Source organism: Lemur catta, chromosome 4 (genome assembly GCF_020740605.2).
Source record: "Lemur catta isolate mLemCat1 chromosome 4, mLemCat1.pri, whole genome shotgun sequence".
Lineage (NCBI taxonomy): Eukaryota > Metazoa > Chordata > Mammalia > Primates > Lemuridae > Lemur > Lemur catta.
The window spans coordinates 29,489,004-29,513,720 of NC_059131.1; the positions used below are offsets into that span (position 1 = coordinate 29,489,004).

A 24,717-nucleotide genomic window follows, 5' to 3' on the forward strand; every position below is an offset into this window, starting at 1 on the left:
ATGTTCTTTCAGATTATCCAATGGCCTTGGAGGTCAGAGCTTTGATCTTTCAGGTTGCTAATCACCTGCCTTTTGCCTTGGATGAATCTGAGACCCACTTTTCTCTGCTATGGTCACAACCCACCTTGAAAGCCAGTGGGGGGGCATCTCCTTCAATAAGGAAAATGGGAACGTGGTGGGAGATGTAAAACTGGCTGGGAACATGAGTGTGTGTCTGCACAAGCACTTTTTAAGTGTTAAACAGAGGCTAAGGCAGGAGGATCAGTCAAACTCAGGAGTTTGAGAGCAGCCTGGGCAACATAGTGAGACACCATCTCAAAAAAAGTGATAAACAGATATGGTACATGTAAGGAAATCCATCATTGAGAAAATATCCTAGGTGTGTTTCCCTCCTCCCTCAGTGGTAGTCTGTCCATATGTATTTACCCTTTCATCAACCATTTTCTCTTTTTTTACAGACTTCCTTGATTAACCACAGGGGCACTATTTTAGAAAACAGGATCTGGTGCTACATTTTATGTGTGGCAACAAACATTAGGATAAAGTTTTAAAACAGATGCAATATACAATTTTTCAAGAGAGGGACTTTGAAGTGCTTCCTCCAGATTAGGGTCAAATCTCTTAAACTAGGTTTTATTTCAACTTATTTTAAAGTTTGACTATAAGACTCAATACTATAAATGATCATTGCATTTTCCTGGGCCAAACATATTATATTTTAATCCCAGACTCTTTTGTGGATAATTTCAATCTTTGTTATAATATAGGAGAAACAAAATTATTCTTGGCTGGGCACGGTGGCTCACGCCTGTAATCCTAGCACTCTGGGAGGCCGAGGCGGGTGGATAGCTCGAGGTCAGGAGTTCGAGACCAGCCTGAGTAAGAGCGAGACCCCTCGTCTCTACTAAAAATAGAAAGAAATTATCTGGCCAACTAAAAATATGTATAGAAAAAATTAGCTGGGCATGGTGGCTCATGCCTGTAGTCCCAGCTACTTGGGAGGCTGAGGCAGTAGGATCGCTTAAGCCCAGGAGTTTGAGGTTGCTGTGAGCTAGGCTGACGCCACGGCACTCACTCTAGCCCAGGCAACAAAGCGAGACTCTGTCTCAAAAAAAAAATTATTCTCTAACTCCATGGAAGTCACAGAAGAATGGTTCAGAAATCATCACTGGGGGTAGAGGTTTGTGATTTCTCTGGTTCTTAAGAATTCTAGCAAATTTTGTATAGAGCCTGATTCACAGTATATGCTCAATAAATATTTGATTGAATGAATGAATGAATTTTGGTCATAAGCTAAAATGTCCCTGAGCCTGTGACAAGAAAATCTTTGATTCCCCTTTGCTCAGGTTAGCTAATGGAGTCACACTAAACATAGATAAAAGTCAATAAAATATGAATAACTAATTTACAAACATATATTTCAGTGTTAGGAAATATGGTAAGATTAGGAAAACAGTTAAGACAATGATTTATACAGAATCGACCAGTCCAGGCAATGAAAACTTCACAGATTACAGTTTAACAAGATTAAACATCACATATAACATACATGTATGGCAGACTGCTTCTGATTTTGATATTAACATACCATCAGTTGTACATATGAGAAATATTGCCAGTTCAATTTTGAGTTATGAAATATATAATATTTTGATATATTTCAAATTACACATATCTCAGGCAGCATGCAGGAAAAATCATTTATTGTACATTTGTTAGGACATACCTTACCACAACCTTCCAGGTTTTGGTTGTTAGACCAAGAATATAGAAACCATTCAAATGATAGTATGGTTGAAACCAGCAATTGTGTTTACTGGCTGAGAGCATTTCTGGTAAAAATAAAACTCTCTGAATCCATTCATTAACAAAATGCACAGTGATCCTAAACTCAATTCTTTAAAAATTGTTTGCCACAATTAATTTGCATTTATTGGTGATATAGCAGCTGCAGGAAATTGGAATTCTCAGAGTTGGTGGTACACAACAGCAGGAATTTTTTTCTTCTGTGGGCTCACATGAGTACAACAAAGATGCTTACCCTTTGAAATCACAAATTATAACAACAGTGCTATACAAACATCACAAATATTTGGTGTTTCAGAGTCTTAACAAATATCATACTGTGGTTTTTTCACAAAGAGACTAAATTAACAGGCAGTGTAAATCACATATATCTTAAGATTTTAAAAATACATTTTATACAATACATTTCTAATTTTTTCACTAGCATTTCATTTTGGTGTTTTTTTGTCTTCATACTTACAGTCCTTAGATAAGTTATGAATCTCTGGCTCATGCCAAGAAAGTCAATAGGATTGATATTTTCCCACAGGAATATGGCTGAGTGTACATTGAATCACATAGTCAACAAAGCAACATCTAATTTATAACAGATTATTTTTAAAATTCAAATAAAATCTAATTACTTTAAAAGATAGCACTTTGAACAAAACCATAGGAAATTTTATTTACAAAACATTTGAATATATTTTTAAATGGCTAGTTCTTGCTAACTGCACAACTTATATATCCTTGGTGCACATGGTCTGTTAACCTTCTGTACAACATTGTTAGACCTCCGAGTTAACTTACATGAGATGGTTAGGTGGGAAAATTAGTTGGTAATTTCCATCCACTCAAGGTGCTTGAAAGGAAATATATTAATGCCTTTCCTGTTGGACAAGATCTGTCATTAATGTTGGTGCCTTTAATTTGAAAAGATTATCTGAAATTCCCAAAATGTAATTTAGTGCAGTATAAGAATTATAGGAAAGGTTGATAAATTTACCACCGATTGTTGTAATTCTAATCTAGCATTATGCAGTTGATCCAAGTCATTGAACCTCTCAGTTACAAGGCTTCTGTGTATTACATTGGCTTAAAAAATATTTTCCTTGGTCCTTAGAAATACAAAATATTGATTTTCAAAAGATGGAGGAAGATAGGGTGAGCGTTTCTTACAATCACATTCATAATAAAAGAAGAAAATCTACATTTTACAGGTCATTAAACAATGGTCTTTGGCAGAAGACTTTATAAATAACTTCCTCCACTTTTAACATTTCATTTAGGCCATTTTCCTTTTTAATGATATCAGGTATATGATCACTTCTTCACTAATATAGGTTAATAGGAAAACACTACAGTTACAAAAATATTTAACACATATTCTTTTCGAACATTAAATTCAAAGTATATCTATTCATTGATACTAGAGAAGATATTTTACACAAGCATTTCTAAGAGTGTTGCTTAAGATCATAGTTTCAACAATATGGTCAGCAAAGAGGGTTTGTGTACTTTTACTCCCCACAAGATTTTATCACTGAAACACACTGAAGGAATGTGTTGCAATCTTTTTGATTATTATACATTGTGTTTCCCACAACATGAGTAATATCTGATGTATATGCCATCGTGTGTGTGTGTGTGTGTGTGGTGTGTACTGAAATGGCAAGTCTCAGAGATTACATTCCTTGACATGAAAGAATAAAAACTGAAAAATTCAGTAAAGTATCCAAATGCATTACCGCCATACTGCCACTCGGGCATTTCAAAGTGTAGTGATTTAAAAAATAGCTTTAGACATGTGAGCGATATTCAGGATCATCTAGAGGAACATTAAGATTACTTCTCTTTTCAAGGTCATCCTTCTCTCCATTTTTGCCTCTCTTCCTTCTACTTCCTCTCTCTCTCTTTGAAGGCTCTTTGTGATGGGTCCTTTAAACTGTGAATATGGAATATGAACAGGCCGTTCTTTCCTTTCTTTACCTCCTACAGGGAATTCATTATCACCTCTTAGGAGAGGCGATTTCTGGCACTGCGAATATGCAACCATTTCTCTATGGATTGTCTGCTGTACTGGCTCAGTATGAGTTCAGTTTACTATGCGAATTATCCACCAAGCTTATTCAACGGGAAAGGAGTGCCATCAGAAACCATCAAAGGTGAGAGAGAAGTTCTAGATTTGTTTCCTACCTGAAGCCTCCCTTCTCGCCTGCCCCTCTGAGAGCTCCCTCAGAGGCACAGAACTGTTTTGCGCGTATCTTCAGCATGCACAGTATGCAAGGTCCTTCCCTTGCACTTGTCTCGGAAGCTACAAATGTCTCCTCAGTGTGAGCTTCCCACTGTCTACAGAAATGAATAGATGAAACCCAGGGAAGTCCTGTTGTTGTAACAGTTGTGCCAACAATTATTATTATGGCTTATTGGAATAGTGTTGAATTGCACCACTGACATACGAAAATCACCGTGAAGGACACTGAAAGGCAAAGCTTTGGGGGATTAGAAACAGTTATTTGTTACCTTCTATGCCTTTTTAACGTACCACATAAATAAATTTCTTGAGAATATGTAACTTTTTTTCTAAGCTTTCTGAGAGAAATTTTTAATCTAGGCTTGGTTCAAGTTTTCAAGACTTGAGCCAATAAACATAAATCATGGACTGGGGACAAGAGCAAGCTGCCTTGGGTTTAAGACCTTCTGTAAAAAAACAAGAACGAAAACAAAAATCCACTATGGACTACAAAGGTCAGGAAGGAGGTCGAGGCTCTGGATCTTTGTGGATCTGAGTGAATCCCTGTCAGTCTGATCCAGCTCCTTCCCCCAAAATGGCGTATTTCCCATCAACGAAGTGGCCTGATGGTGGTGGTTAGTCTAAGAAGAATCTTCTCAGTGAGGCTTTAACTCGGAGTAAAAGACAGGATGTGCAGATGGAGATGTACACAAGGGTGGGGACAGAGGAAGGGGAACTGTGCTTTAGTTGGAGCTATTTGGTGATCAGCTGTGAGAGACAGGGACAGACAATGGGAAAAGAGCCAATGAGAACACGCCCTCGGTGACAGGAAATGGACACTCAGATGCTGAAGCTCTGACCAGCAAAGAGAGAGGAACACGGACTTTAGACAGGCAGGTAGAATACAATATGAGACGTCAGTTATTTTAGTTCCTGAAAAAGAACAGCATTCCAAAATATCTGACAAGTTTGGCTTCTCCTAAGGGAGGCTTGGAGTGACAGTTATAGCATTTCTTTCCAGAATATCATTGTTGAACAGCTTACATTTTAGGACTCCTTTAACATATTTTGAGTTACTTTTCTGTATCAAAATGAAGAGTCAAATACATGAGTATTTTAAGAAACCATAAATGTGATTTTTTTTCAGGTTAGACTTAAGGAAACATACACATATGTGCTCACGTGCACACATGACCCACACACACTCTCAAGGCTAGGCTATTTTTATAAGCAAAGTCACTTTCTGACTCTCCACTCCAGTTCTGCACCAACTCAAGTGAGACACCACAGAAAGGAGCTCCCAGGGGACTTGCGGTGATGTCTACATTATTTATTTTTTTCAAGCTTTATGAGCCTTGTGAGTCTTTGAAAACATCTTGTAAAATTAAAACTCACTCATAACTAGTCGTCCTTTTAGTTCCATCAGTACACACTTACTCCTCAAACCAGTGGACTGCAGCATTAAGTGTAACTCAGTATTTTCACACAGTGGTTTAGCATTAAGGCAAATGAGCCTGAGCAAATCAATTAGGAGAAAGGAGTCCAGGGTCATTTTCTAGGCCCAGAGGCAGTCAGGCAAAGCAGATCAGCTGTTGGTTTTTTTTTTTTAAAAGAACTAGAAAAGCTGATTAGAAATGTCTCTGATTGGAGAGCCTGCCTGAAGCTCAGTTATACCAGAAAAAAAATATTTGTAAGGATTAATTTTCCTTAAAATTATATTTTAAGTCTGAATGGTGGACATTTCTGCCCATATAACTGAATGTATTGTACCTCAAAGGAACCTATATTTAGGCTTTTAAGCCTCTTCCTAAGAGTAAGCAGAGTTAAGCAGTGGGTGACATTGATTCTTCTTGACCACACGGAGCACTGCATAGTAGATCAATGGTTCTCAAACTTGAGCATGTGTCAGAATCATCTAAAGGGCTTGTTAAAACCCATATGGCTGGACCTACTCCCAGAATTTCTGATTCATAGAGCTGGGCTGGGGTCTCAGGTGGGACTGGATCATTTGCATATCTAACAAATTTGCAAGTTGTTGCTGATGATGCTTGTCTGGGGACCAAACTTTAAGAAATCACAGTAGTAGCTTATTTTAAGTCCCCTTCATTGCATTCCCAGAACAAAGTTTTTCCGCGTGGAATGTGAAGGTCAATATTGGATTTTTTTCCCCACACATTCTTGTAATATAGTTAAGGGACAGATTCTATTGGTGCTAGTTTAATTAAGGAGAATTTTCAGGTTCAGAAGTTTATCAACATATAGATCAAACATTAAATAAAAGATGATTCAGGCTCATGACCTTTCTATAAAGAGGATATGATTTTTCTATATTTTTATGTATAAGTTCCTAATAGGCTATATGTGGAAAATTCTATGACCTCTCTTCATAGGGTATGATTTTAGTAATAGCATTACAATTCTCTCTTGCCCCGTGGGTGATATTCAATCACTTCAGTATGATTACCAGAACAACCAAATTTGTTCACCATTTCTTGTCTGAACACACACTAGGGGTTGTTGACTTGATGTTTTTCTTATAAAATCCTTTTTAAAGTGTATCACATGCAAGGACCCATATAAAAGAGTAAACAGAGGGAAAGAACATCAAGGGTTAATCCATGAAATTCAGTAGGTGAAGAATTAAGTTGAACAAGCTGTCAGCACACATAATTGGAAACCACCGTTTGTTTGACTGATAGGTACACCTGAGTCAGTTCAAGAGGCAGGATTGGTGCAAGCAGTTGAGGAAGAAGACAGATGAGAGTTTGTGTGAATGAGCCTCGTGGAGGAAGGAGGGCTCAATCTATTCACAGGTTCTCCTCCTTCAACAAACACCTGCCTCTGATTGACAGCTCTGCCAGGGTTGCTGAAGGCAGTCATCAGCAGAAAATGCCTACGGTGCATATTTGTTTTAAAAAAAGATGGAAAAACGATCTTTTCCATTTAGTATTTCCTAATCAAATCTGAAATGGGGGTCAAATTTAATGTGAGAGGCTTATTGACATATAGAAATACAAAGCCTACTGCAACTGAACAGCGGCTCTGTATAGAAATGTATAATGAGAGAAGGAAAAGTAATTTTATCTCTAGGCAGAAGTCATAGAAATTACTATAGTTATAACAAAAATATTATCTATTTCAATTTTCTGTCTCAACATTGAGGCTCACAAGACACCTTATCTGTAGCAATGTCAGTAATTTTTGTTTACCTCTCCCCCTGACAAATTTAGCTTTGTGCCTCAGTGCTAATGAAGCTGGAATGTGTTACTGCTATGATGTTGCAATAGTTTTTGCCATCTCCGGTGACATTCTAACTGGGATTCCTTCAAGAGGAAGCTTACATTCATTCCACTAAACCGTTCTTTGTTTATATAAGCAGAGTTCACTGTGATTGCTTTCTTTTTATTTCTTCTCCCCATGGAAATGTCTATATTCTCTTGCTATATTTTGTCGGTGTGCAATTTCATATCGCTAATGAGGCATTTGGGCTGTGGCAGACCAGTTGATTGCTAGGGGCAGGATTTAAGTCTTTTTTGCAATCTTTTTGAGTAGTCATTTTCTCCATAACAAGAGAGGCATTTAAAAGACAGTTGAATCTGTAGCAAATGAATTTTGTTTTCATCTTCCTTTAGAATACGTGTACCCTTAAATATCTTTCTGCCTGGTTATTGCACATCCTCTTTGTAATTCATATACTTTAGTAAAAAATAACTGCTGTCAGTCTCCTTCTTTTAAAAGGTTAAGCACGAAGAATGAAAAATAACAGTGAAATTATAATGGGAAGCTGTGTGAACTTAAAGTTTACATTTAGAAGCATAGTGAATTCAGCTTTAAGAAGGTCACTGATTTAGAATCCATTCTAATCTCATTACATTTTCTATTTTATGTCTCTTGCAAAGGAAAAAAAACTTCTCACTTCCCTTGGGGGAAGGGAGACTTCTTTCCAGCAATGCACATAGAATTATTTTAAAATAAATTGCTTGGCTAAATTTCTATCACCTTTCACGTGGTTTTATGGCTTGACACTTGCGCTGGTAATCACGTATTATGGGGAGCAAATGGTTCACAACTTAAAGCACCTTCAGCTCATACACACAAGCAGGTGATATCAGGGAAGTACTGATTGATCCTGAAGGGCTCGATGCATTCTGGAAAATCAAGCTAATGGCAAAGTCCTTTCACTTAATTATGAGGAAATTAAAATCTAGAGAGATCAATTAAACACTCATTTTTCAAAAGAGAAAAGCCTCTGTGTCTCCTGTGATTATTTGATGTTAAAATGAAAAGAACGTGTGTACTCAGATATAAGGACTGGGTCGACTCCTCTAGTTGGCTTTTAAAAGATGAAAGCTGAAGTTGTAACGCACTGAGATAGAGCCAGACGCCTCAAAGCGCACAGGAAAAGGTAAGAAAATCCAGTGATGAATTAGTATCAACAGCCAATAAAAAAAGTAGCAACAGTGAAGCAAAAGATCTTTGTAAGAAGCTTTTTCTAATTTGAAATGTTAAATAAAAGACCATATGTCGACTTTACACAAGGTTTGGTTCATGTTAGACTGTGGATGTGTTAGTTGAGTCTGAATCCATTTATCTCATTAGTGAAAGACAGAATGTGAAATTAAGAAAATTAATATTTCTGTTTCTATTAAAGGAAGATTTCTTGATAGATTTCACAATAGCCCCATTAAGCAGTCTCAAATTGATAAAATGCCTTTAGACCAAAATGGAAGGTTAATTTAATTAGAATGCCAGAATGGGACTCTTCCTGACTAAATCCAAGACTAGTGTTAATTTGCTTAAATTACTCTGTCCTGAATTCTTCATATCATCTTAGGGTGTCTAATACAATACTTTGTACAATATAAATGCTTGAGGTTTATGGAATTATATATCTTAAAAAATATAATAGACTCTAACTTTTGATTTTAAAATTTCTCCAGTATCTTGACTGTATAGTTTTTGTCTGTGTGTGTTTTTTAAAATTTTTAACTGAATATAAAGTCAGTCAATGATCTTGGAAGACAGACTCGCTAAACTGACTAATTTTCTGTTTTCTAGTTTAACTTCTTTGTGATTCTTCTTACTTAGGTAATTATCCAGTTGATATTTATCTAGCTTCAGTCACTTTAAGAAAGCTGTTTGTTGAGTACACTGTTAATATAGAGATAATCAGAATGGTGTTTGCTTTTGTACAAAACTTCTGGATCAATCAATGAGGCACCTGGCATTTTTTTTTTTTTTTTATTCTGTATGTTACAAGCTCTGGAACGGCTGTTCTGTTTCTCCTGGAAGAATTAGAAAATAAAAGGCAGAGTCTGGAACTACGTCAGTATCCTCCCACAGAATGAGCATGGGGAATATTCCACTGGGAATTAAGACAGATAAAAACTTACCAGGAAGAGCAAAACATCAAGAGAGTCTGACAAAAAGCTTTGCCCTCCTCTATAACCTTGCAGCCTGTGCAGAACCTTTCTTTCTTCTTCATGGTTTTCAAATGTTATTAAATATCTTGTCAGTTGCTTTAAAGGGACCCAAACCATTTCTGGTTTCTGCACAAAAGAAATCCAGTCTTTGGGTAAAGGTATAATAATACTATCTATGACTCTGATGTTGGTTAATGGATGCTTTAAGCTGTGAAGAGGTATGAATTGATTCTAAACAGTGATAAAGAGATTATTATTTTCATTTTACTAATGACATGACTTCTAGAGTTGAAGTGTCAGGATATTGTCTTGGAAGGAAAAAATAAAAGGTTATAGACTCCTCGTTGCTAAGTTCAATTCACTTGTTTGTGCTGCTCTGAGTGGTTTTAAAAATTGGTCCATGGCAACACGTTTGAAATGATAGGTTCACTCTCCACGCAGGCAATGAGGCTGCAAGTATGTGATTGAACTGCACAACTCTGGCAAGGTTTGAGTCAAACAAAACAGACTGGTTCAGGGCAGAAAGGAGTCACTGTTGGTAATGCTCACATCAAGTGAAAATACTTTTGGCATTGTTCTAATGGTCATAAACCACATCCAGCAAGGGGGTGAGCTGAGGTGGTGGCATGGCTTGAGGACTGAGATTGGCCCCGTCTACTCTGCCTAGTTCCTGACCCCATCTAGTAATCCACTGGTGATGTTATGACATTAACAGTGCTATGTCTCCCCTGCCCAGATGCTTGTTTGCCTCTAGATACCGTATGAAGGAAGAGGGGAGGCAGAGGTTGGGCACTGATATGTTACTAAATCCCATGTCTTAATTAATACCCATTTTCTGGATAGCTTTGTAAAAATGCAATCTTTGCTTCAGACTTGACATTTAAAACATCATCTCTCTTTGCTTCATGTTTAAAGTTTAAAAATTTGGCCAAAATGCTAAAAGTGATAAGCAAACGTAGTCCATTTTAAAAGGAAAGACAACTATTTTCCTTTTGACTTTTCTCTCGCCATTTGCAGTTATTTCTGAAGAATGTATATTGGGATTAAGAGTGAGAAGTAGGAGAAGGGGGCATAGAAGGAGAGTTGCTGATGCAACAACTGCTCACAGCTTCTTTGAGTGCTAAACTCACTTTGCAACCAGTTATGAAAAAAATTTCCAATCCAATTTGATGAGAAAAGTACCTTTTTTTAAAAAAAAGCAAATCTATGCAGAATTTGTGAGAACAATTTGAGAATATCAAGAATATTTTAAGCCTCATACATACATTTACCATAGCATTGTCTGTCTCAAAGATGATAATGGAGTAGAAACCTTGTTCTGCTTAGAGTTTGGATTAAAACTTTAAAGATGATATTTTCTTGCAAATTTAATAACAGCTGTAGCTAATAAAAATAACTTTTGGTTTTCAGATGATGTTATCCTTTGCTTAGTGTCAATGCCACAAAAGTTCTGTTGATGAAGTAGTAATAAAACAAAGTCTTTCTACTATTTCCAAGGATCAGTGTCTCAAACAGGGTCCAATATGTAATGAAGCAGTTGGTTAAACAGGTTCTAGTGACTTGGCATTGACATTACTGCCTCTTCTGCAGCCCCACTCCTTACCCTGACCAGACTCCTTGGAAAAATCTCATGTACCAACTGGCTGAAAGGGCTAGTTTGCTTGCTGGGAGGACCTTGGAGGGAAAATGCTAGGGACAAGATGATCAGTATACATGAAAGTTGAGAGTTGGTTCAGTTGAGAAAATCTAAGCTAAACTTCAGCCAGCATAGGATACTCATGGTGGTAGATGATTAGGTATCTGTGGCAGGACTGGGTGGGGCTCCTATTTCTTTTCCCCCAACTTGCTAAAACATTTTTAGCAAATGCTGACTGGCAGCAGGCATGGGAATCTGCCTGCTCAGTGCTATGTTTTGAGGGAAACTATAAAATCTCATCCTTTTAATCCCCCGGGATTAGACCTTGACCAGGATAGTATTTTTAAAAGCTGTTTTCATCACCCCCAAAAAGTCAGAAAGAAACTCTAATCGATCCTAAAGACTTTCTATCAGAAATGCTTGCTACATAAAGTAACATGAATTAAAATAAATTACTTGTTTTTAGAAGGATCCATATAATTAATATTATTCTAAGCAGTTTTTGAACAACTTCAGATTTGCATCTTTAGCTAAAAAGGGAAAAAAATATCAGGAATGTGCTTTCTTCCATGCCTCTCCACCTTTTTCCATGTATGAAAGAGATCTGACAAAAAGGAATATGAACCTGACATGAGCTTTTAGGTCAATACTAGCCATCCAAAAATGTGGTTCAAGATATTTGACACTCATCATCTATTTCTGTATTTATGTGCATATCTCTATGCTCTAGGGAGAGATGGGATGGGGGATCTAATGCTGAAACAATATCTGATTCCCATAGAAACAGTCTTCTAATTACCATTCCAAATCTTTTGTGTGTTTTTGCATTGGTTGAAATGGAAACTTATGGTAGAAAGAAGACTGAAAACAACACTAGTATTTGCTGCGCATTAAAAAGCCAGTGTTTCAGAAACCTTTTAACTACTGACAGATATTTCTGGGCCTCGTTGCTTATTTAGGCTAGACTCAAGCTCAATATCCCATCTGAGGTATCAATTATTTAAATGTTAACATTAATTCTGAAATGTGAATAACAAAATCAAAATGGAATCTACCTTTTATAAATGAAATTGTTAAATTATCAAGTTGTAAAGCTTCATGGCCCAAAAAAACCTTTATGGCTTACAAAAAGGAAGAAATGAAAACTGTTGAACGCATTTTTATGAGACATCTGCATAGGTCCAGGGTATTCTACAAAATTACTCCATAATATGAGAAAGTGTGCCAAAAGCATACTTTGATTGCCAAAGCCAAGAATTATGTATGCCCAGCTTTGATTTTCATATAAAACCTGAGAATGTAAGTTTCAACTGTATCTTTGTTTCTGGACACTGAGAATCTGTTAATATAACACTTATATGTAATAACTTTCAAATATCTTAGATAAGGGTAATCTGTGATTAAATCCTACTTAACACATTTGCTTTGTGCCAATTCTCTCATTTTTAAATATGTTCTTATCAACAACACAGGTAATTATCATCCAAAATGCCAAATTACTCAATTATATGAGCATTATTTCAATGTAAAATCTTTCCAGATTTTTTTCCCTGGAGTAGTTTTCAAAGTTTAATGTTAAGGTGAGCATAGAAAGGTACAGAAAAGAACTATGGAGAATATTACTTTTCTCAAAACTAGCCATCTGGATCACATCACTTTTATTTCTAATATTTATACAATTTAGTTTATTCTTTGTTTTTTTAGGCAGAATATTTCAAAAAGTAGTTATGCACTTGGTTATTTAATAGAATTGTTCTTTCCATTTAAAAAGAATGGGATATAGAGTCAAATATCCAATCTTCACATTACAAGGTGGGTGAAAAATGCTCCTTAGAAAATTTTTCTCTTGTCCTACTTTTTGGCTTCAAGGGATCTAATAAAAAGTCCTGTCAATTAAAAGCAGGTTAGGAATGGAGTGAAAGGTCTCTGAAAATCTCTGGGCAGGATCCTTCCAGGTGAATAAATAATTTCCAGTATAGAAGGATGCAGAATCATTCTAATAAATTAATTCCTCCACCCGTGAATGCATTCTTGAATTTGGCTAGGTATATCTGTCTTTGCAGTCAACAAAGTAGGAGGACTGGGCTGTGTATTAACTGTCAAAATTGACAGAGTAACATTGAAGTTAGCTAATTTCTCTCTTGGTGTGTTTTTGGGAATTAATGCGAACTTTCCTACTATTTGTAAATCAGGAATATAATACCCACAAAGAAGCACTTGGCCCACTAATATTTCTTAGATGCATGGAAGCTGTATTTTATGTTTTTCTATGTTTATATATTTCACCTTTGTAGAAACGCTCATGGAGATTGGGGACGTGTGTGCTGGTCCTCATTTGCAAACCATACCTACATAAATTGATAGACTAAAAGGCTAGGTAGATGGGTGCTGAAGCAAGATAAGTGTGATTCAAGAGGTATAAAATCAAGAGTACTGTTGTAGTGTATAACTGTTGGGTATAATCTGTCCTATATATTTATAGAGGTACCACGTTATGTTCTAAGGACTGTTTTCTAGGTGGAATATCATCATATTTGGTTTTTCCTGTGACAAGTTCATTTTCAGAAAAATATGCCCTGGGCAATTGCTTTTAGAATGAGCCTTTTTCTCCATTTCTGAGAGGTAATAGCATCACTAAGGGTAATTGAGTACAATGGGATGAGCCATAGAAGAACTACAAGGTTGAAATTAGAGAAAGGAAAAATTAAAATTGCATATTCCCAAGGGGACAACTCTGACTCTTTGAAAAACGTTAGGGCAGCATGATTCTAAAGAATGAGAACCAGCCAAGCAGCTGAAATACTGCATGGATCACAGATAGACAAGGCAATTTCAGGCAAGCAAGTCTTCCTGAAAAGATAGGTTTAACTACTTGAAGTTATAAAATAATGCTCTTTCCTGAAAATAAATAAATCAAAATAAACAATTTATATGACCACTGATTTAAACGCCCCTTAAGAGATTAAATAAGAGGACCTTTGACAAAACTGAAAATTTGGAGAGCCTATGAGTGCATCTTTTTGGACACTTGGCAGGCAGGGGAAAAGTCACAGAATGCCAGATACTTACCATTTCTTGGGCTGGAAAGCTGCAGCACTCTTTCCCTTGGGAGTTCCACCTCTCAGTGGTTGCTCCTTCTATAGATAAGACACTCTGCTTTGTAAGATAATTAACCATGGCTTGAATAAGCTCCAAAATGGAAATATCTAACTATTTCAATTATTTATCCTTCCCATGCTATCCTTGTAGGTGTAGCACCAACAGGATTGCCCAACATTTGAGATGTTCTGGGTGATTTGAAGACAATGACATGGCTAGAAGTGATAAGTATGTAATGCTTAAAAAAAGCAGAAATGCAATCCATTAACAAAAGTCTGTAGGTAGATCCGAACAAAATGGAATGAATCCACTCAAAACAGCATTTTCCTTTTTCTGTAAGACATATATGATTTTGTGTGTCTCCTCTGCATAATGCACTCACCTATTTGTTGCTTAAAATTCACATTGACCTTCGCTCAGTTTTACCAACAGCTAGAATGCTGTGGCCAAAGCAAAGTGATCACTACAATGAAAGCTGAATGCCAGTTGTAGGTCAGGGTGAAATCCAATATTATACGTTGTCAATCATGAACTGGCCAAATGCTCTTAAAGTCATGAAACTACACTCAAGACTTGCTCTGGATGCAACTGTCCAAAATCAGAGAGAGAAAATCAGAATCAAAAGAGAGACTCCACATCTTGAGCCCAGAAACATTGAAAGAAGTCTTAAAGGGGCTGATTTGGGTTCTTGAGAAGGTGAAGTTTTGTCACTATTAGAGAATGGAGGGCTTCATCATCTGTCAGAGTAATTTTCTAATTGCTTCCACAAAGTTATCAGATGTATGCAGAACAAACTAGTTAGTCTCATTTTATTTTGACAGGTTAGGATCAGGGGCCTCAGGCTATGGAATCACCAGTGAATCAAACCCCCTGTGGAACAGGCAGTGTGGGTGCTGAGTTTTCACTAACAGTGAGGCCACTGGGGAAAGGGGCTGCATCAGGTTTCTCGTAGTGGATGAGAGCCACCTGTCAGAATCCCTGCAGAGTTGTTTACAACAGAACATTTTATAATTTAATTTCATTTTTGAAAAGCAACAAAAAATGAGTGGAATTATGCTGTGAACCACAGAGAGCAAAGTACTATAAATCTTCACTGGGGAAGGGTAGAATCAGAAAATTTGAACAAAATAAAATTTGCTTATAGAAAGTTGAGAATCATTGGGCCACAGCATTTTGCTGAAGGGATGTCAAATGATCAAGGTCACTCTGGTCACTGAATTACTCTTTTTGCTGTTTAAAGAAGTAGGTGTTGGCTGCTCATTTTGTGTTAAGCCAAAGGTTGGTACCTAGGATATATAACAATTGATATAATAAAATATTTAAATTATACCTTATTTCTTTCACGCATGAAAGTGTGCCACATATGACCATATGAGAATCTAATGAGGCATTCTAAAGAAAATTTTAAAGATGATAGGATGAATAAAACATCCTTTACATGTACATAGTGGACAGATTCTATCTATTGTAGTAAGAACTAAATCCACTTATCTTAATGTAAACTTGGAAATAAGTACATGAACTTTTTTTTTTTTTTTTTTTTTGAGACAGAGTCTCACTCTGTTGCCTGGGCTACAGTGCAGCTGCATCATCATAGCTCACTACAACCTCAAACTCCTGGGCTCAATTGATCCTCCTGCCTCAATCTCCTGAGTAGGTGGGACTACAGGCATGCACCACCATATCCAGCTATTTTTTTAATTTTCTGTAGAAACAGTATCTCACTATGTTGCTCAGGCTGGTCTTGAACTCTTGGCCTGAAGCGATCCTCCCACCTCATCCTCCCACAGTGCTAGGATTACAGGCATGAGCCACCATGCCCAGTCTTAAGTACATGAACTTTAGAAGTCACATTTTTCCCCCCAAAATGGTGATTCCGTTTCTGATGCCACTTCTTCCTATCCTATACTATTTTTATTGTATGATATATGAAGTCAATAACTTATATAATTAGAAATTACGAATGTAAGGCAGGGGAATCAAGAAGAATACAGTATATGGAACTAAAAGAGCAATTTACTTAGTTATCCCTTTGAAAGCAACTATACTTCCAGTGCTCAGTTTTATTGGGATCGATTGATTTGATACAATCTTCTGTATGCTAAAAAGTTGTTTGACATGTAACTCTTCATGGGTTTATGTTCTTGGATGCAGAAAGAATGTAGAGTCATACCAAAAAATGTAAAAAAAGAATAGTGAAATGGACAAATGCCCAACATTCATCTTAGCACTGCACAATAGACCAGTCTTCTGACACTATGTTCTCTTGGGACATTACAAAGAGAACATTGCATGACCAAATGGTTGACATTTGCAAGAGTGTGATTACTGGATGTCTGCTTTCTTTCTTTTGGATGAGGATACTAATTGCACAATAATACCTTTTTGGTCTTTATTTCTTCAAAACATGAAAACAGAAAATGAAGTAGATGACAATGAGAAGAGAGAAAACATTCCATACAGAAAATGCTGTATTTCTAGTGATTAAATCAGAAACAATTAGAAACTTTATTTGTCTGTGTCAATAATGTGTACCATTTATAAGGAACAGCACAATTAGTGCACTTTCCCCCCTAAAGCTGTGCACAATACACACAAAATAAAATAATCAAACAAATAAAATGAAATAATTTTACACAACTATAATAATTAACAACAACCCTGAACAATCAGAATCATATTTTCCTATAGCATGAAAATTTAAAAAGCAAACAAACCAAAAAGCTTTGAAATTGAAATTGACCAACAGTAAGAATTTCTTAAAGTCCTCTGTGAAAATTTGCTACAAGATTATTGACATTCCTAATATGGCTAAGAAATGAGTGCAAAATCTTTCTAATGTTTAGACAACTTATATCCCTTGGCTATATTTACTTGGTGTCTCTAGACTAGATTTCCACTTAGTAAATCTCTGGGGAAAAAAAATGGATGGGTTAAAGTGTGTCCCCCCCACCCCCCCAAAAAATTAGGTCACCAGTGTCGGTGGGCCATGATAGGTTAGTGGTGGGCCTCTAAGACAGATAAGGAATTGTAAAGGTGTGGGTCATAAAAAAGTACTGTTGCCAACAAAGATAAAAACTGGGATTAACTGAACATTCTCAGTGATTTGGATCACTGACGTGAATGCCTTCTTGGTTTAAAATGGGAAGATGTAACTGCATGTTGGCCAACATTAAAGAGGGTGCTTTTCCAAACCTATGCTTTATACTCTCTTAGTTAAAGAAAATCTTGGCTATGTGGGCAATTGCATTTGTGCAGTTTCAGTGTGTTTTATGTCAAAGAAGTTTCATAATTGTGTTTTTCCTTGCAAGATAAAACTGTTTTCATATGGCTGCCTTAACCTTAACTTGTAAAAACAGCAGTGCCATTGACTGTAATCCTCCCAAGGGCAGTGATCTGGGCTGTCACGTTCATGGGTTAGTCCCTAGAAAGTTTCATACCACCTAGCATATTAAGTGGGTAACTAGCATTTAATTATTCATTCAATCACCAAATGGCATTTATTAAATGTTGAATGATCATGATTACTGAGTGGAAGAAAAGAAAATAAGTCTCAACAACTTTAATTCCTGAAGTATCTTTGAATCAACCTACAGGGCCAGGGATGTCTCCATCCTGAGATTCCTCATAAATAGAGAAGTCTCTCAGAGGTGACCAAAGTCATTCTATTTTTTCTCATTAGTGGACTCACTACTTTGGAATGTTGGGTTTATCCATGTTCTTTGGTATTCTGAAATAGAAAGAGCCTTTCCTTTTAAAGGGTTAAAAACCTCCCAGTGCAATCCTCCTGGGAGGTGCTAATGTCATTTAATTGCCCTCTTTTCCATCATAAGTAGAGGAGATGCACTTCTTCCAAGGCCTGTTGGTCACCCCGGCTTCTGAGTCAGGAACTACTGCTATAATCAGAGGGGTCTAGACGGGACAGTGAAATAAACAGGGCTCGAAATAGCCTTTCACATAAAAAAATAAAACGAACAAACCAGCACTATCTACCATCTGTGCCAGACAGAGCAGATGTGAAATAAATACTTTGGAGGGAAGGGTGTTGTGGAAGGGGTGGCTCTGAAAGCCCAGGCACATCTAATGCATCCACTTTTCTACAAGGCCTTTCCCTGTGGCCTTCCTGAACTAATGGGTGATTCTTAGAGGCCTCTGATGTGTTCCACATGGCTAATTTTCCAGAAGATCATTGTAGTTTGCCTGTTATTTTCTCAATAACTTTACCTTCTCCCCACCTAACAGTTATTGCTTCTTAGAAATGAATGTGCAGATCCATGAACAATAAGCCATTTTTCTCCTTTTGTCCCTAGTAATAATCAAACTCAGTAACAACACAAAAGTAACAACTCAGGTGAAAAGAAAACTCACTTGTGTCTTCAATGTCCAATCAACGTTGCTGAATGGGAGAACAGTATCTACTATGCTCTACTATGTACAGATACACTTTGTTTTGTTTTATTTGTTTTTCATCCATGCACTGTGTAACAGGTATCACAACAACATTTCCAAACAGGCACATGAAGAAGGAGCAAAGGTTCAGTTATGACTGGAACAGGATTGTGCAAGCCACGGATGCCTTTGAAAATAAAACTGACGGACAATCCCAGGCAACAGCAACATGGGACTGGGACACATATTAATGCAAATGGAAAAGGGTGATGTGCTTTTTGAACGGGGTCATTCTTCCTGTTTGCATGGGGGATGGCAGGTGGATAGGAGGAAGAGGGTTGGAATGGGACACTTAGGGGGTTAGCTGGGCTGGAATGCTGGAATAAGGGCCTTGCTAATCACAGTCCAGAGCTAAAGAGATAAGAAATAAAGGATTTTGCATGTTCCTGGGAATGTAGGCACATTATCTCTGTACCTGTTGAACAAGAGTGCCAGGCACCATACCCTTAAATGTCAGACTATATCTAGAACCATCCCATTTCCTGGTTCTATGCTAGGTCCTACGCTGCTTCTTGGAGGCAGTTTCACCTCGGCTCACATTCTGGAAATAAGCTTGAAATTTGGTAATATAGTGAAGACATGCTTCTTTCTTCTTCCATGCCCAGATCCTTTCTTAATCCAAAATAATTTTTAAAGTATTTGGAGGAGGTGAGGGGACTCTTAAAATTTAAATTTTTACCAAAAGACCAATTATATTTGGATGGTTCATCACCTCCCACAAAGAGAAGCAACAACCCTGACCCTCCCAACAAAACAAAACAAAACAAAACAAAAATAAGAGCCAAAGATCAACCACCTCCCCAATCCCACTGAAAACAAAATCGAAAACAAGAAAACAAATGAAAGCCTTAACAATTTGTGAGCCTGGAGAGAGTACAGCCCTTCCAGGCCGGGCTGCAAAGAGGGCCTTGCCTCCGTGCCTTGTTCAACACGATGATGACCCTGGGAATGGGACGTGATGGTTTCTTACTTCGGCCCTAGTACAGAGTATGCTCTTGAAGCTGGATTCCATCAGCAGGTAGGTGAACATGACAAATGTCAGTTTCCTCTGTTCGTTATACATAATTTTTTATGTATATATATGTATATATATATAAATTTACTATATCTGATTGTTCCTTTAGAAGCCTTTTATGTGGCAGTAGGCCTCTAGGGAGGAGAAGAAAATGTACAACAGCCACAGGAGCACAAAGAGGCAGGATGTGAGGAGCTTGGCAGTCCGGGGCCCACCCAGCTCACCTCCGATTTCTGGCCTCCGCCGATACAGCAGCACCCCCACATTGATGAAAGCAAAAATGGTGAAGAGAGTGACAGAGAAAGCTAGTGTGCCAGGGGACACTTTGAACTGTTCCCCATTGGCCGCGTGGTAGATGGCAGCGATGGACCAGGCCACGCCGATTCCCAGAAAGACATTCACCGCGTTGCTGCCAGTGACGTTACCTATGGATGCGTCTGCGTACTGGTCCTGGGTGGCTGCCACTTTGCTGGCAAATGTGTCTGCAGAGGAAGAAGAAAAGGCAATGACACTCAATTAAACATTTAAAGATGTCTGTGTAGAGACGGAAGCTTCAACCGTGTACTGCAGATTCAAACCCTGGATATAAACACAGTGACCAAGTTGGCTTTGATGTTCCTTTGAATCAGAGTCACGTGGTAGCAGGATCTAGCTATTGGGAGCCATGTGTTTGGTGCTGGCTGTGTTATGGACGGAGAAAGGGATCTTGGTCAAATTCTTTATCCACAGATATCACAGGTTTTTTTGTCATATTGAGCTTGCAGGGCAATATTTTTCAGAAAGTAATCACAGCTCACCTACATCAGAATCAAATGGGGTTCTTCTAAAGAACGAATATTACAAGGCTCCATCCAGCTGTGCCAGGTCACAGTAACTAGGGCCCAGGAATCTATTTTAACAATATCCCAGAAGATTCTAGGTCATGAAAGTTGGAAAACGGCTGCTGCAGGGTATTACTAAAAGATGCTGTATCAGCAGCTCTGGTTTATAGATGAGAAGGTTAAGGTGTCAGAAGAGATTTCCAAAGATTCAAGAGCAAGTCAATAGTGGAATTGAAAAGAATTGAACTACGATAATAGCTGACGTTTGCCTGGAGCCTTACAAATTCACCTATATTACTGCATTGATTGTGATGATTCTAGGAGGTGAGGAAACTAGGCTTAGAGACGATAAGTGGTGGGTGTAGCATCACCCAGCTAGGAGGAAGCCGTGTTGGGGCTTGAGCTCCGGCCTCCTGTCTGCATGACTAATGCCCATTCACTGAGCCAACTTTCCTTTCACTGTGTCATGGGTACCAATGACCATCCTCAAAGCTCTTTGTTCATCAGTAACCCTGAATGTATCTCCCTCTGAAGACAGAAAAGCCATGATCCACTATAGGTGGTCCAGCAGCAGTAACTTATACTTCTTGATGAGTACAGCACAGGAGTTTGGAGCACATTAGAACCTGAGGGTTTCAAATCCTGCCTTCACAACTGACTGTGTGACCTTGGGCAGATTGCTTAACTTGTCTGATCCTCAATTTCCTAGTGTGACCTTGGGCAGATTGCTTAACTTGTCTGATCCTCAATTTCCTAATCTTGAAATGGGGACAGTGATGCTTACTTCAGAGTGCTGTTGTTAGGTTGAAATATTATAGATAAAATGCTTTTTATGCTTTTTGGCATAAAGTAAGAGTAGCTCTTTTTGTTGTTTTGGAAAGATAATGTGAATAGAGCAGTCTAGAACAGTTTAAAAGTGGGTGTAGGATCTAAAATAACTCCCTTTACTAAGCACGTAAACAAAACTTAACTTACAAGATATTAAATTTCTTGTCTATATGATGCCTAGTTACTGACATCAAAGTCCTTTCAGCTAACTTTGCAAAATACCTTGCACAGTAGTTTTATAGTACATAATAATAACTTTCAAATTGAACTCACATTTGCAAGGCCAGTAACAGCAAGTATTTTATGGCTACAAGGTGTTGTGTCATTGGCTCTGGTCCTCCGGAGGTCCCCAGCATGCTCTGAATATGCACACGGGTAGTCATGCACTACCTAGACTAGTTTCTCCTGTCTGTTGCTATTCTGCTGTCACCATCCTTCCTCAGTAAATCTCCAATAGGGACAGTACATAAAGCATGTAAGTTTATATCAGCCTATAGATTCCCATGCTTTACAATGGACAAGATAACCTAAATATAGGATGCACAGAGGCTACTGCCTCTGTAGTATCATATTCTTTCTGAAAGGGACTTAGTCAACCCTGAGGGTCTGTCTCACTGATTCTGACCTCTGGCTGTGATGGACAGCAGGTTTGGTTACTATTTTATAATTAATGAAATAAAGCAAACACTGCTTATTGCATGCCAGACACTGTGCTACACAGGTTACATGTATATTCTCATTTAACCCTCTCACAAGTGTTCTGGACCTAGATGTTATTATTCCCCTTTTATAATTTTGGAAATTTAAGATGTTGTGACATTACGCCTCTTGGACAGGGTTTTAGTCAGGAGAATGAGAACTTTTAAACCAAGACGGTTTGATCTCAGATCTCATTCTCAGACCACACCACATTGTCCCACCCAGGAAGGCTAAAGTTTTCCTGTCTCTTAGTCCATTTCACCCTCTTCGTCCAGTTCCTCCCACTCAGACACTCTGAAGCAGGTTCTCACCAAATGCTCTTTCCTACATTGGGGGGAAAAAGACTGAAGAAGGTATGGACTCTTTATCAGTCCACTCTCCTGCATTTGTGCTGAGCACACATCTGTGCAGCCCAAGCAGGACCATCACAGAGACTGATGAGTAAAAGCAAAGCGAGACACATCTTAATGATCTCTTGCACTTCATTATTAAGAGTTAATAGGAGCTGCTGCAGAAAAATAACTTCTTCTTTTCTTTTTCAAGGGCAGGCAGCGGAGCAAGCAAAGTAAAGAAGCAAGAGTCCAAGGTGGAGAAAGCGGCTTACAGCTCAGCTGCTGCTGAGGAACACCTGAGATGTTATTCTGAGCGGAAATGGCCGCTAGCACCAGCTGCTGGGGAACAGATGGCCACGTTAGGTGGGGCACTCAGGGGACAGAGTATCCCCTCCTTCTGCTGCAGAACTAGGTGACCTGGAGCTGTTGCATAGCACATACCTGCTTACCTCCCCTGACACCTGGTGCATGGCACACTGGACTTCCTGGGTGCCCTATGGCCACTCAGAAACCCTGTACCTTCCAGATGGCACCTCTGCCGCTGCACCAGAAGAGAAGGAGATATAAAATCAAAAGATTTTGGGGGCAGTCCTTTAGGCTGAAATGGGGGCATACTTGGTTCTGCAAAATTTCCTCTCCCTCAAGCCATTTTTCAATAGCCTATTAACGTGAACATTGCATGAATATTCTTACTTGTAATGCTATGTTCCACTTTTCAAATGTATCTTTCTGGATTCCCTAAAAAATAATAGCCAAACTGACTAGCTTGTCCCATAAATGAAACATGTTTTGGGTCTCTTTGAGTCTAGTAGGTTTTATTTACCTGGGTTAGGCATCAGGCCTTTTGTCTATTTTTGTTTTCAATTCAAAAGCTATGTAAAAAAAAATTGTAGGAACACACGCAAATCCAAACAATTAACCTTAGCTCCAACAGTGAGAACCCTGTTTTCCAAATGAAGTGAGATGGCTTCTCCCCAAATTACCTTTTATTGCTGCTTTGCTGCTTAGTGCAGAGAGCAACACATCACATACCGTATGTTAGCTGCTGCCAAGCCCTATCCAGAACACTAAGTTTGTAACCTGCCTACGGTTGAACAAGAGACAATACCATTCCCTAAAGTAAAATCCAAGAAATAACTACTGTCTTGGTCTCAGAGGGGATGTAATCATATTCAGAGCTTGGCCAATTAAATATAAACATAAATGAACAAGATTTTCAATGTGATTGGCATAAATTAAGACATGCTGACAATGATATATATGTGTTTTCTTATATATATACCCCAGGCCAGGTTTCTAATAGGAATTTTTGCTATTAACTCCCACCTTAAATTCTAATGAATTTTAGATCAGTCATATAGTCTTAGACTTTCAGTACTGTCTCCTTGGTACATATGACTGTAAATCAATAAGAGGGAAGATTTTTTTTGGGAGGGAGCATGGCTGGAATTAAACTACACATCACAAAGTCAGAACATAATTGTTCTCTGCAGACTCACCTCAAGTTCACTGTATACAACCTTGGCCAAGTCACCTGGTCAATAAGCAAGAATAGGCTAACACCCTCCCCTGTCCTCCAGAAATTATTTTTTACCTGGAATTCTCAAACTTTACCTATAGACTAAACCTTAAACATCTCTTCTGTAAAAACTGTTGTTCTTACAGTCTTGCAGGCAAGACATAAGGTTTATGTATGATCTAGAGCAAGGATTTCACCCCAGAGGGTTCATCTTATCCTTGACTCTCAACATGCTTTGGGAGCCAATTGTTCAACTCTAAATTGGTTTGTGTCCTGGAACTGACACTGGCAGTGATTTTTAACTGGAGTCAATAATGGGTATGAAGGTATGGTTGCTTCCCCAGCACCTATGAATTATTGACAATTAATGAGACAGCCCAAGTGTACAGGGATTCAGGGGTAGTAGTGGCAAAAGCCTCATCAAGGAGACACTCTCAGCCCTTTCGATTATCTACATGTTTTGGGACAAGTTGCTTCACTTTTTTAGATTCCAGTTTCCTCATTTAAAATGAAGAATTTAGTTGAGAGTATCTCTAAGACTCCAACGTTACTGTTTGAGTGGTGCACAGAATATAAAAATTTAAAAAAATAGAAATCATACCATGCATCTTCTCAGATCACAGTGGAATAAAAGTAATAATGAACCCTAACAGGAACTCTCATTCCTACTCAAAGTCATGGAAGCTAAACAACCTTCTCCTGAATAACAATTTTGTAAAGGAAGAAATCAAGTCAGAAATCAAAACATTCTTTGAATTAAATGACAAAGGTGACACAACTTATCAAAATCTATGGGAAGCAGCTAAAGTAGTCCTGAGAGGAAAATTCATTTCCATAAATGCCTATTTCAAAAAGACAGAAAACTTACAAATAGACAA

General features: G+C 38.0%; 1 protein-coding gene across 10 annotated transcripts in view; it reads right to left on the reverse strand.

The window, feature by feature from the left end:
* Positions 1–16,554: 16,554 nt before the first annotated feature.
* The window catches only part of SLC8A1 (solute carrier family 8 member A1), a 367,481-nt gene continuing 359,318 nt past the window's right edge, over positions 16,555–24,717 (reverse strand). For all 10 annotated transcript variants that reach the window (XM_045549470.1, XM_045549463.1, XM_045549462.1 and 7 more), the window contains one exon: positions 16,555–20,122. In XM_045549470.1, the coding sequence (XP_045405426.1) occupies positions 19,746–20,122 (377 nt within the window). In that variant the 3' untranslated portion in view covers positions 16,555–19,745. The remainder of the gene's footprint in view (positions 20,123–24,717) is intronic.